At 37.0% G+C, this 14,442-nt stretch overlaps 1 protein-coding gene and 1 pseudogene across 1 annotated transcript in view; both read right to left on the bottom strand.

Moving 5' to 3' along the window:
• LOC149577926 (Protein-tyrosine phosphatase-like, PTPLA) overlaps positions 1-14,442 on the bottom strand; it is an 81,121-nt gene that overhangs the window by 13,059 nt on the left and 53,620 nt on the right. The window contains exon 5 of the mRNA XM_089826529.1: positions 9,558-9,611. Coding sequence (XP_089682655.1) covers positions 9,558-9,611 — 54 coding nt within the window. The remainder of the gene's footprint in view (positions 1-9,557; positions 9,612-14,442) is intronic.
• On the bottom strand, positions 7,450-8,592 carry LOC149577927 (uncharacterized; annotated as a pseudogene).

Genomic DNA, 14,442 nt, shown 5'->3' with positions numbered 1-14,442 from the left:
TAATGAACAATAAGACACAACAAATACTCTGGGAAAACCCTCCAACTTTAGGGAGAAAAATCCAGCCACAACTATATCAGTTATATACTTAATAGTAGGCTGATTACAATTTGATCAAACACTACATAAAAATGAAGCAATAATGAGTAGCACCTCTCTAGATGAGGATTTACAGACAAAAATGAATTCTCCTTCGTATTGATCTCCTTCAAGAAAAAACATCAATCTATGTATGAATGCAATGTCCTCCTGGAAGTAAATAAACTTATCTTGACAATGAAGAGTTGGCCTCTTACAAAGAAATGACGTTACAAAGTGAGGTGACTTTCTGCATTGATTTTGCTTCAATAAACTATTATTTGAAATGCAACGTCACACCACTTGAGACGGTCCTATCAGTTATTCATTCATTTTGAATTTGGGAGGAAAAGAGAACTTCTGCCGCTATAACATCAACACTCCCTCTTAGCTAGGGAGGTATCTTTCCAAATATCCATGTCATAGAGTCTCTCAACATGACACCCACAATAGCTACACCCATCTCTGAAAAAGCGTTTATCACAGAATATCTCAATCTGATAACACCATGGATTCACTCAATATGATGTCCACCATGGCTACTCCCACGTGAGGAAAGAAGTTTGTGCAGAAGTTCTCAACACAGAGTCACTTAATGTGATGTCGTCATGGAGTCACTTAATGTGATGCTGTCATGGCTACTCCCATGTGTGGAAAGAGCAACATCTCTCAAAGGGCACTCACCTCATATTTCTCCATCTCAGAGAAATATTCATTTTAGCAAGGATCGTTGATTCTAAGACTCCCTCTCAACAAGGGTGACATAAATTAAAAACTTTTGAGGTCTCTTACTTTCTCTAAAATTGCCTCAAGAAGCTGCAACTTTTTCTACCTCCTGTATAGCCTGTCAAGCCCGCGGAGGCTTTTTCTGACCTATAGCAAAATCACTAGGTACATCAATTGGATTATGTCATGTCCCCAATTTCTGCCCTTCCTTAGTGACAACATTTCTAGCAGGGTTGGTCTATTATCTAGTTCCCATAGGCCAGCAGAGTGTAGAGGGAACCAACCCAGGGACTTTGAGAGTCATGCATGAGCTTCCCAAGTAGTTTGGAGCAGTAGACAACAGTTTCCTACAATTTAGGAGAGATTCCTAATTTGTAGGGATTGACTAGGAGTTGTCTAGGAGGCATTTGGAGACCTCGGCAAACGTTTTGGAGACTTAGAGTGCATCTCCTATTTTTTAGGAGGAACTCCCAGTTCAGTGACAGTTCTCTCAGAGGTGCACACAGCAGAGGAGTCATTGGGACTCAATTTTGGTTGATTGGGGTTGTCTCCTACTTTTTAGGAGCATCCCTAGATTTTAGGGATGGACTACCAGTTGACACATCTTGTCTGGCATCAGTCATAGACAGGTGACAAGGTCAGATTCATGTTTGATTAGTCATTTTGGGCCTTTTGGGACCATGTGGAAAATATTTTAATATATTTAAATATTTTCTAAGTTGGTGATTAAATAAATTAAATAAGGTTAAGTTTTAGCCATTTTGGAGTAATAAGGGGTTTTTTGGCCTCATCTGGATGCGCATCCTATGGTGTGATAGCTCGTTGGAAAGGTCTCAAAATTCTCTAAATCTTTCTCTTTGGTCTCAGGGCATTTCAGTGAATGGAATTCTATCTATGAGGAAAAATGTCATTTTCTAGTAACATGACTACTTTAAAATAAGAAATTATAACATTTTCACTACACAACACCACTTGGAGACACTTAGGGTTCGATTTGCAATTGAGAGGGGGTTATAAGGAGATGGAAGCTTCATTCTAAGATTATCTTTTGCATATTGAAAAACTTGTTTTTGTGAATTGGCTCTGAGAGAGCAATTCTTCATCTGGGACGCAAACCCCAGGTTCTGGATTGGCTTGGACGTAGCCCTCAGCAGTTATTGGCATTGGATTCTTCAAACATTGTGCGTTGCTATCAGGGATAGAGTACACCATTCTTTATTGTGGATTCAGGTTGCAAATTTATGGTTTTAGCGTTACAGATTGATTCTTTCAGTTAGGACGTGATTCCTTGCAGTCTTACGGCTTCCATTTGCAACAGTTTGGCATCATTGTTGGATGTAAGTTCCTTGGAACTGCATTGGATATATTATTTGGCTTTATAAATCAAAAATCTGCCTGGTACGATTTATAGCAATTCTGATTTGGCTCTATGCTCTTATTTATTTTCAGTCTCCTCTCATGTTTATTGTTCATTATTCATTACTATTGTGAAAACTATCAAAAAACACAAAACAAAAAACAAAACCTTTTGCAACTTTTGTCTATTCTCAAAGACCATCAGAGAAATCACAGGAAAATATAATTTATTAATTTAAAAACTACAGCAGAACAGCAAGGGCATCCATCAGGGATCTTCCAGTGGTATCAAAGCCTACATCTTGCCAGCCTGTAGGGTTTGTGAGAAATTGTCACAACAGATTTTGGCATCTAGGTATTGGATAAAAAGTTTTGATAATTCATTTCAGCATCTGGGTACTGGCTAAAAAGTTTTGATAATTCATTTTGGCATCTGGGTACTGGATCAAAAGTTTTGATAATTCATATTAATAGTACAGGTTCGATTTTTGCTCTGGCATGTTAGTTTCAGTTGGTCAGCGTGGTAGATCATTATGGCAAAATTGTTAAGAGATATAACCCTGTGGAAAGAATGGGAATAGTCACAACAAAAATTCAAGCTTCAATTGCAGCAGTTCAATGATTCTATGTCAAGGAAATTTGGACATGCTAGTGGATCATCATCTTCTTCTAGAAAGGATCCATTGCCACTAGATAGGAAAACGGAAGTAATTAGCATACTTGAGGAGTATAATACTCTTCCTCAATATGTTAGGGAGAACTTTCATTTCAAAGATTACATTGACATGCATCCAAAAATTTGTCATAAGGTTAAGCTTGCAAAAAAGGAATACCATGCCATAGTTGATGATATGTTTTCATGTGAGAAAGAAGATTTGTGTCAACCTATCGATGTTCATGATAAAAACACCATAATGGATCAGTCACTTGCAGGGTATGCGGAAGAAAGGCATGAAGATGTGTTATCTTATGAGTTGCAGCCTATGAAAAACAAAAATCAGTCATCATGTGGGATTCCTAAAGAAGAAATAACTCTAGATCAGGAGGAGACACATAGCACACCATTGATTCATCAAGTTGATCACAAAATGGAAGAGATTACAATCATGGATCAGTCCATTAGGGATGCTGAAAGTATGTCTCCAAAGTCTGATCCCTATTTTAATTTTTGCAATAGTAGCTCTAGTCATGTGGTATCATCCATTTCACATGAAGGTAATGAGGTTGTTGAGTCTTCCTATGATGGTACTCAGGTTAAGTGTGTTGCACATGAGATTTATATTGTGGATTCAAACCATAAAGGTTTTGATTGTGTTTACCCCACCTTGGAAGATGTGAAAAAGGCTCAAGAGACGTGCAATGGATGGTCACATAGAGCTAAGAAGGCCAAGATGCTTGCTGCCCAAGCAAGACAACACTTACAAGAGGTCAAGGAAAGATGCAATCAGCTTGATAATGCAAGAAGACAAAAAGAGTCATACATTAGATCCTTATTTCTTCCAAAGGAAGAAAGTGAGGATGTTGAGCATACAAGGGAAGAGCTTCTTGAGGTAAGTCCACAAGAAGAGCATGTTGAGATGTGTAAAGAGGAAAAGAGTTATGATTTAGAAAACTCAGTTTGGTCTAGTTTGCATCATGAAGTTTATGACGTTCCTCTTTTAAAGAGCCCCTTAAAGGCTCCAAACAATGATGATATTAGTGTCACACTTGATGGACCAGCCACAAGTGTTATTTTCATTTGTGTAGAATGGAACATTATTGATTCTGATTTGGTTAGTCATGCATCATCTACAATGGAAGGACAATTGTTAAGATCATACGAAGCATCTTGTCTTAAAGAGATGATTAGGGAGACTAAGAGGCTGCTTACTAAGAAGATATTGCATTTTGATAATGTTTGGTTTGTTTGGCATACTACACCTTGGAGTTTGTTAGTAATGGAAAACATATCAGTTATGGAGATAGAGGTATGGATCAGATTTTGGGCAGCTAAGGCAGTTAATGGGACATGTTATATTCGTTTGAACACACCCCATGGACCAGCACCTTTAGAGGAGTCACCTACTTTGGAAGGAGAGGCAAGAGAAGACTGCAAAAACATTGTGGAAAGGTATGAACATACTTCTGATTTTCTGACTTTGAACAGCAATTCTCTTTCATCTCATGAGTCAAACTTTGAACCTTGGGTTGGTTACATTCAAGTTGGGGTGTTCAAGTGTGAAGTTGATCCTTCCCTACCAAGAGTTGATGATATATTAAATTGCATACCTAGTGGACCAGCCACAAAGAGTCTGTCTTTGTTGAGAATTAGAAACATCTCTCATTCATCAATGGGTTAATCACCTCTTCCATATGATAGGGCAGCGATGTACCTTTTGATTGAAGATTCAGACTTTTTAAATATTACATTGGGCTTTCAAGATCAGAATATAAGGGACTTCGTTGGTTACATGGTTAAACAAAACATTTACTTAACAACCTTTAATGAAGGCACACTAATTTGTGGAAATATAAGTAAAGTTGCAGCAGCTGTTTGGAAGACTTGGAAAAGTATTCAACAAACTTTCCTTGCCGATGATTGGCTCATTTGTGAATTCCTAATAGCATTGGTTGTTGGTAGTAATTGTGGCTTCATTTGGAGTGAAATTCTTAGTTGGTTAGATGAGGTACAATTTCACAACAGCAACATAATAAGTATCAACATGCTGGAGGGATGTGTCAATGCAAAGATTTGGGATCTCGGTATCAACATGTGTTGGGCATTTCTTCAGTGGATTCATGTTGAGTTGCTTCACTTTTGGTATATAGATGTTTACATCAGAGTAGCGCAGTGGTTGGGTGGAGCAATATTTCTCAGATCGATATGGGATTCAGGAATTGATAATCCTACAATGTTGGGTACAAATGACACATGCTTTGGTTTTTCTCATGATGGCATACATACTTCATCTTCGAGTTTGTCATCTACATCCATTGATATGGCAGTGGTATCTTTGTTGTTTGGTGATTCCATAGTCTTCGATTCCTTATGGACTAGTGGTTGTCCAAGCTGGAATCATTTACTACTTGACTTGGCATTGACCACATCCATGATTCAGTATGAGGGCATTAAGGAGTGCTTCTTTGGGACATTTGTTGTTTGGCATTGGTATGATGTCTATGATATCATTCGAGTTGCTGGTCAGAATTATAGCAGCATTGTTAGGTGGTCATGTGGGTTGGAATATTGGTTTATGGGAGTTCACTTTCACACCTTGCTGGTCTGCTTCATTGTATGTATGTTTCATGGAGTGCGGTTGAGATACTTCTTCATCTCATTCAGCACATTTGGTATTTTGGTTTGGGATCCGGGGACTGGTCTCATTGATACATTGGTGCTTCAGGGTCCTAATGAGTTGCTTTACAACTTGTGGTTCACTAATATTTATATCAGAGTGACGAAGCGTCAGCATGGTGGTTCCCTTTTGAGGCAGATTTGGAATCCTGGAATCACTTGGATTTGCAGTTCAATAGTTGAGGATGTGGAAGCCAATGTAGGCTTACTAGAGTTTTCGCCTTTAGTGTTCCAGTTTGGTTCTTTCAGAGAGCAGTTCATTGAGGAGTTGACAGAGTTGGTACAGTATTTGATTGCTCTTCCTTCAGCGGGTTTTCAGGAGGTTACTTGTTTGGGTGCAGTGCAAGACAATGTTTCTAGAAGATGGAACTACAAACCTTCTAGGATGGCTTGGGACCCTGGGATCATTCTTGGTTATGGTATGGACTTGCTTGATGTTTGTGGAGTTGGATTGACAATGCTTGAGGACAAGCAATCTTTGGGAAGGGAGGACTGTCATGTCCCCAATTTCTGCCCTTCTTTAGTGACAACATTTCTAGCAGGGTTGGTCTATTATCTGGTTCTCATAGGCCAGTAGAGTGTAGAGGGAACCAACCCAGGGACTTTGAGAATCATGCATGAGCTTCCCAAGTAGTTTGGAGCAGTAGACAACAGTTTCCTACAATTTAGGAGAGATTCCTAATTTGTAGGGATTGACTAGGAGTTGTCTAGGAGGCATTTAGAGACCTCGGCGAACGTTTTGGAGACTTAGAGTGCATCTCCTATTTTTTAGGAGGCATTCCTATTTTTTAGGAGGAACTCCCAGTTCAGTGACAGTTCTCTCAGAGGTGCACACAGCAGGAGAGTCATTGGGACTCAATTTTGGTTGATTGGGGCTGTCTCCTACTTTTTAGGAGCATCCCTAGATTTTAGGGATGGACTACCAGTTGACACATCTTGTCTAGCATCAGTCATAGACAGGTGACAAGGTCAGATTCATGTTTGATTGATCATTTTGGGCCTTTTGGAACCATTTGGGAAATATTTTAATATATTTAAATATTTCCTAAGTTGGTGATTAAATAAATTAAATAAGGTTAAGTTCTAGCCATTTTGGAGTAATAAGGAGTTTTTTGGCCTCATCTAGATGCGCATCCTATGGTGTGATCGCTCGTTGGAAAGGTCTCAAAATTCTCTAAATCTTTCTCTTTGGTCTCAGGGCATTTCAGTGAATGGAATTCTGTCTATGAGGAAAAATGTCATTTTCTAGTAACATGACTACTTTAAAATAAGAAATTATAACATTTTCACTACACAACACCACTTGGAGACACTTAGGGTTCGATTTGCAATTGAGAGGGGGTTATAAGGAGATGGAAGCTTCATTCTAAGATTATCTTTTGCATATTGAAAAACTTGTTTTTGTGAATTGGCTCTAAGAGAGCAATTCATCATCTGGGACGCAAACCCCAGGTTCTAGATTGGCTAGGACGTAGCCCTCAGCAGTTATTGGCATTAGATTCTTCAGACAGTGTGCGTTGCTATCAGGGATAGAGTACACCATTCTTTATTGTGGATTCAGGTTGCAAATTTATGGTTTCAGTGTTACAGATTGATTCTTTCAGCTGGGACGTGATTCCTTGCAGTCTTACGGCTGCCATTTGCAACAGTTTGGCATCATTGTTGGATGTAAGCTCCTTGGAACTGCATTGGATATATTATTTGGCTTTATAAATCAGAAATCTGCCTGGTACGATTTATAGCAATTCTGATTTGGCTCTATGCTCTTATTTATTTTCAGTCTCCTCTCATGTTTATTGTTCATTATTCATTACTATTGTGAAAACTATCAAAAAACACAAAACAAAAAACAAAACCTTCTGCAACTTCTGTCTATTCTCAAAGACCATCAAAGAAATCACAGGAAAATATAGTTTATTAATTTAAAAACTACAGCAGATCAGCAAGGGCATCCATCAGGGATCTTTCAGATTAGTAGACTTGAATGGTACATCTGATTCCCTCTGAATGTTAGAGGTATCATCAGGATATATGCCCATATCCTTAGGAGCCTCATGTTCCCCAGGGTGCTTCCCAGTAGTTTCCACAAAATTCTCTGGCGAACAGTACTTCACAATTCTAGCACAGAGGATCAGGCATCTGTGATCAGCATGAGCATCTTTTGGGGGCATTGCAGAGGGCATATTCATTAGATGCACAGCCTAGTATTTGTACGTAATAATTGGCACAATTTCCCATAGGGATGGCAGAAGCACCCATCCTGTCTGGAGCAGGAATGAAATATGTTTGAAATTACAAAGGCAAGCATTTTCTTTGACCCCACATTATTTTGGAACCCAGCAAACTGGGCATTATTGAGCCAAATCACCATGTCATGGGAAAATCAGATCCCATGGGACTACTACAGCAGGATAACACTGTCACCCACAACTGCACAACTACCATACCCTTGTCATTCTGCTACCCAATTGAGTGGGAAAGCTTACTGATCTAATCAATATTTAATGTAAGAATCAAGCAAATTACCAAAGCACTGCTCTTTTCCTAAACTAACTTTCATGTAGTGTTGGTCCAGTGGAACCTTTACCAGATCAATAGGTTCTGCCACTACTATAGGCTCAAAGCATTTGTTCTGCACCCATGACTGCAAGGCACAATGAAATACCAGCCAGTAAGTAGGATGCAAATGTTGCACAGAAATCCTGTTCCTTGAGGATCCTCTTCCATGCAGGTCAGAATGCAAGTCCAGGTCCCTGTCCAATCTATATGAAATTGACTTTCCCCTTACCCCTTACTGCTACTCCATAGCATCATAAGAAGCCCTAGATGCATCCAGCAGATTCCCAATCTGCTGCCTCTCCTAAATGAATCACAGCATAAGGCAATGTTGTGCATTCTCACCCTGTAAGTGAGCTCTGTGCTCAGAGTAAACAACAAGAAAAGATCAGCCAGAAGTGCAAAAAGCATGCACAGTTACTTCAATGCCATAGAATGCCACACCTGTAACTGTGCCTTCTTCTCTGATAATATAAATGGTCAATAATTACTTCAAATAAACTTAAGGCTTTGGACTCTTCGCCTCTATTCACAGTAGCCATAGACCCTCAAATAATTTCAGAATCTCTAGCCCCACTTATTTTAAGATTATGCTGCCCTGGGTGCACAATGTTACTATCCGTTCTACACCATAAAACCACATTCTAGTTCAAAATAATTAGCAGCAAATTCCTCAAGGAAATGAGCACAAACAAGTGATATACGGAAAGTGCATATAATGATTGCATTGGATGGGTTTCAAATCTCCTCCAACTTTTGACAGTAGTCTACTATTTTGAATGTCAGAAATTGCGTGGAAACCTGCATGTCAAAACGCTTGAACTACCATCTTTAATTCTTGAAATAATTACCTCAGCAAGTTGCCTTGACCTCTTAAATATGATAGGATCATTTCTTAAGCCTTCTCTAATACCATTTTAATTTTTTTTTAAACCAGAAATGAAGATAAGCAGAAAATCATTAAATAATGAGCAATAAGAGACAACAAATACCCTGGGAAAACCCACCTAAGTGAGGGAGAAAAACCAAGCAACAAATATATCATTTATATATTTATTAGAAGACTGATTACAATTTGACCAAACGCTAGGCCAAACTGAAACAATAATGATAGCACCTCTCTAGATGAGAATGTACAGATAAAAATGAATTCCCCTTCATATTGATCTTCTTCAAGCAAAAATAGTGATCTATATATGAATGTGAATTCCTCTTGAAAGTAAGTAAACTTGTCTTGACCCTTTATTGTCTTGACAATGAAGAGTCTGCCTCTTACAAAGAAATGACATTACAAAGTGAGGCGAATTTCTGTGTTGATCCAGCTTCAAAAATATTATTCGAAATGAAGTGTCACACCACTCCAGCTGACCCTATCAGTTATTTATTTATCTCGAATTTAAGAGAGAAAGTGAACTGCTGCTATAACATCAACAAGTAATGGTATTGATTAAACATATATAGTGAAACTGAACAAAGGATTTTGAATTGAATGGTGAAGAGTGCATACCTCAGACAAAGACCATGCCATGAAAGTTATGAACACAAGAGGTAGTTTTTGAACCTGAATATATACAAGTGGTTTAGCAAATATTTGTAGGGAACAAATCCTTGTATTAAAGTTTCACAATCAAAGATGTAGAAAACACTAGTATGGACCTTTGGATTGTATATTTTTTCATATATATACATCAAAAAGAATTTATACTTTCAATTCAAAATGAAAACACAGTACCACACAAATATCAGTGATCACCAATAACACAGTACCAAAACCACAATAGTATGGTTCAACTGAAAATGTAAAACTAACAAGCATGGTGAGAAATAAGGTCTGAGGAAAATGAAAAGGAAGCAGACAAATTCAGAAATTCTATTGAAACAGACACAACTTGTACATCCATTTCATAACCTTAATATCAAATTATGAATTAAAATTATTGATTGCTAGTCATCCAGAGCTCATAATTGATTTTCTCTTATTGCATCAAAATGGATTGAAAGACACAATAATGGGCATGAAATCCTGAGAACAGGTGTGATGTGATATTTCATGTGTCGACAGGACAGGAGTTTAATCATATTATGTTTAAATGCTGTCATGGCATCTGTGGATGGTAGCTGCAGCTGTAGGAATTAAGGTGGCTATGGTAAAAAGAGGGGCATCACTGTAGGCCGTGTGATGTGGAGTACTCAATATTGTCAAGTCTTTGGGGAGGAAATGGTTGTTGATTTCATTGCATATATTGAGTATGAGGCGAAAAACTCCAATATTCAGCTTTTGTGGAGTTGGGCATGGACCCTGACGATGCTAAAAGTGTGGGAATTAGAAAAGCGATTAATAATTTGTTGCTTGATCCTGATTATACAAGGGGGGTAAGGATGTCATGCCCAAAAATACGAGGGCAAAAACACAAATTTTTTTTTTTTTTTTTTAAAGATAATAATAGATAACTAGATTCACTAGGGTACAAGAGTTGAATACGCAAGTGCAAGAATAGATTCATTACATTTCCTCTTAAGTTTGTAATCATGAGGATTGAATCAATCTTTAAATTTGAACTCTCGTTATTAAAATGATATCAACATTTGATTTGTTATTATATTAAGATATAACAATATATTGAAATTAATTGAATGACAAAGCAAACTGAACTTAGATTTTAACTAAACAAAACTAACAAACATTATCTAATAGTCTATCATATACTAACATGATAAGGCAAGATACTAGCTCACACGAAGTTTACTAACACCTCTAAATATATTGATAAAATTTCTACTAAAATAGAACTAATTTCTAACTTCATCTTATAATCTAAACACTTCTTACTAATACTAATTAATACAAATAACTCAACATCCTAACACTAAAAAACAAAATTTAATTAACCTTTCCATAATTTATTTAATTTATAGAACATAATAAAACAAATATAATAATTGAAAACTATAAGACACTTTTTTTAAAAAACTCTTGTCCATCACTACTTTAATAAAGCTTAAAACACTAATACTAATATTAAATTAAATATTATCAACATAAATTTAAACTGGTCATAAATTACAACTAACTAAAAAAAAACTTTTTAATAAATAAAATGCTAGCTAAAATACTAACTATGCTAACATTAATACTAACCTAGCACTAATACTAATCTAAATTAAATCTAACTAAATCTTACTAAACTAAACTTAATTTAATACTACCCACATTTAAACAAAACTCAAACACAAACCAAACCTACTACTAACCAACCACCCCCGGGGCCCCCCCAATACTACACCCTACACCCTCCAAACTAGCAAACAAGGACAGGGGTGCACTGCCCAAGCGCAGACTGGGCGCACTATGGGCAGCGTGCCCCACATGACAAGCAAGCGCATGAAACTACCAAGGAAAATGGCGACCCAAATTCAAGATAAGGACAGGTTTGAAAAACATTTAATGCAATCTCCAAGGGAACTAAGAACTGTGCGCTTCCTCCCATGAACTATGCTGCTCCAAAAAGGATAAGGGGGGAAGTACAGGGTGATGTCACCCTAAGTATGATGAAATTGACTTTGCTTTAAAACCTTTTTAAAACATTTCCAAAAGTTGGCGGCAACTAAGGAGGAGTTAAAGCAAAAGTTTATTTGGTAGAAAATAGATATTAGTAAGTTTAATATGCTAAATATTTTGTTTGATTGATATTATTCATTTTTATTCATCCATTGGATAATTTATTTATGTTATTCAACAAGAATAACTGGAGGAATCTTTAAAGATTCTCTATCACCAAAAGGGGAATTAATTTGTTTCCCATACAAAAACCAGAGTTTTTGCTCTCTTGGGACAATTTTTTTTTGTCTTTATTTTTCTAAGTATAGATTTTCAAGTTGATTTAATTGTCAAGAGGGGTTATATTTTTTTCAAAATAAATCTAATAGGACTTGTTCCAAACTAAATATACCAAGAATTTGAACGATCCATTTTAACAACAATGCAAGAATTGTTTTGTTTTCAATAATCACGAAACTGAACCTATGTTCATAATATAATTTTCGTTTTCAACATATATGAAACTTGAATTTTGCCTAATTGAACATCATCATTTCATCTTATTTTTGATGTGCATCCATATAACCGAAAATTACAAAGAAAACTCATGAGAAGAATAATACTCAATCACTATTTTATTGGCAACCTAATTCAAAGGCTCAGCCAGAAAAGAACCAGGAAGAAAACCTGGCGCCGTTGCCATTACAACAAAGTTTTTAAATACAATTTACATAGGATTCCAATCCCAAAATTACAACAATCCAATTAAATTTCCTTCATGACCCTTATCAAGGGGTCCATATCATTTTCTGCAATACATTGCTAAGATCATGGAGGCAACAGAATCTGACCAGGTGACAAACAAGCACAACAAGGAGACAAAATCAAACATTCATATTCATAGTAGGTTTTCACAACAGGATTCAACAATGAATCAAAACTAGGGAAAGGTGGATTTTTCCAACAGGAGATGTCAGACACAACACCAAAATAGATGCCCAATCGGGGCTATAACTCAAGAACTTCCGTTCTTCCATTCTTACATGTCAAAACTCATACAAGGTTTGTGCTGACAGGTAGGGGCCCATAACACCCTACCCTCTCTCCCTCTTCACGTCCTGAGAAGAGACTCTACACTGTTGGAGTTCAACAAAATACCTTTCCTGAAATTGGCCACTTCTGCCCTATCCAAGGGTGAGTAATGCCAAAACACCCATATAAGAAAACTTCGAAATTCAAGCAAAATCATGAAAGAAAGGCACTCAAGAAAACATAGTTTTCAATCCTTCCCAAACATACCCAACATACATACAAGCATACCAATAAACAATACCAAAAGCATAAGCATGAAACAAGCATGAACAATCTGAACAAAGAAGATGAAGAACTCCTACCTTCACAAAGAGGTTATGGTAAAATGAACAATTTTGAGAAGAGCTTTTCCTTCCTTGCCTTCAATCTTCCAAGACTCCTCTCTAAAAGTAAAGATTGGGCAACAACCAAAACTACTCCAAAAAGGGCCTCTAAATAAGATCCAAACTCAACCACCAAAAAGGGCAATAACTTCCCCCACTCACCTAAAAATCTAAAAGTTTCTAACTCAACCAAACCTAAAGTTAACCTCTAAGTGGAGTTGAGGTTATTCAACTCATGGTAACAACTTTCAATTTTCGCACAAAGGCAAAAATAGAGTTTTTGAGTGACCTCAAAAGTCAACAAAAGGGGCTTAGGGGGTGGAAAATGCCCCCAACCCATAACCATACCCCTTGGGTATAAAGATTTCATGTTTTAAGGCCTTAGGAATTGATTAGGGACCAAATAAATGCTAGGAATATTTAGGACTATCTAACAAATTCCAAAATGCAGATTAAGCACTAATCCGGATTAGGGGTAACTAAATTAGCGAAAAGGTCACTAACTTAGTCTGACTTAGATCCAAAGGTTACACAAATAACCCGAATGCATAAGCAATTCACGAGTGTCAAGTGACACTATAAGAACACAATTATGAAACATTAACATTCACTGATCACGGAAAGATATATTCATACATCTCACAATATAATTAAGTTTTGAACAACAAGGTTTCCACAAATAGCACATAGGAATCAGTTTCGTTCCTCCGTTGAGTTTCTCGGCTAACATATCTTGCACACTCATTGCACACATCAGTAGTCTCATAAAATCACATGCACATATGTATATACGTATCAAGGGATCACATAAATTAAAACATACATCTTAAAATCAATCAGGGTTTCTTTCATCCTACTCATATTCTTAATCATTAAAATTTCATAATCAAAGTGCTAATCCTGCATTTACTTATTTCATCAACATACATGTTCATAAAGCATTAAATGACAAACTCAAATATCTGAAAGTAAACATCACACAACATGAAATAATATAATATGTTCAAGTATCCGATAATGCCTCGACATCTGGAGTCGTGAGTATCAAAATAATAATAAAGTATCACTATGCTACGATGGGTCGGGGCGAGGCCTCACAAAAGAATGTGTTTGATGCCACCCAATCTATGAGCTGTGCTTCTATGTTGCTTCAACAGCTGGTTCTTATCTGGATAATAATGATATTGACAAATTGCATAAAAACTTGATGTGCTTCTTTGACCATATCCTGAACCACCTGCAAGTAGTGAAGCGGAGGCAAGCCTGTCTTCAATGAGTTGCAGAGAAAATTGCTGAAAATCTGCACATAGTGCTCCTGGCAGATGCTATTGTGGTGTTTTCTGTGTGCTGCAACAGTGAAGACTCTAATAATGATACAATTGTTCCAGCTCCTAGTAATGTCTATTGTCTTTGTGCCTGAAAAAGGTTTGTATAACTCT

The sequence above is a fragment of the Cupressus sempervirens genome, chromosome 1 (genome assembly GCF_028749045.1).
Source record: "Cupressus sempervirens isolate cs-2001-9-10 chromosome 1, ASM2874904v1, whole genome shotgun sequence".
NCBI lineage: Eukaryota > Viridiplantae > Streptophyta > Pinopsida > Cupressales > Cupressaceae > Cupressus > Cupressus sempervirens.
Note: the sequence above shows the minus strand (reverse complement) of the source record. Positions and strands in the feature narration are given on the sequence as shown.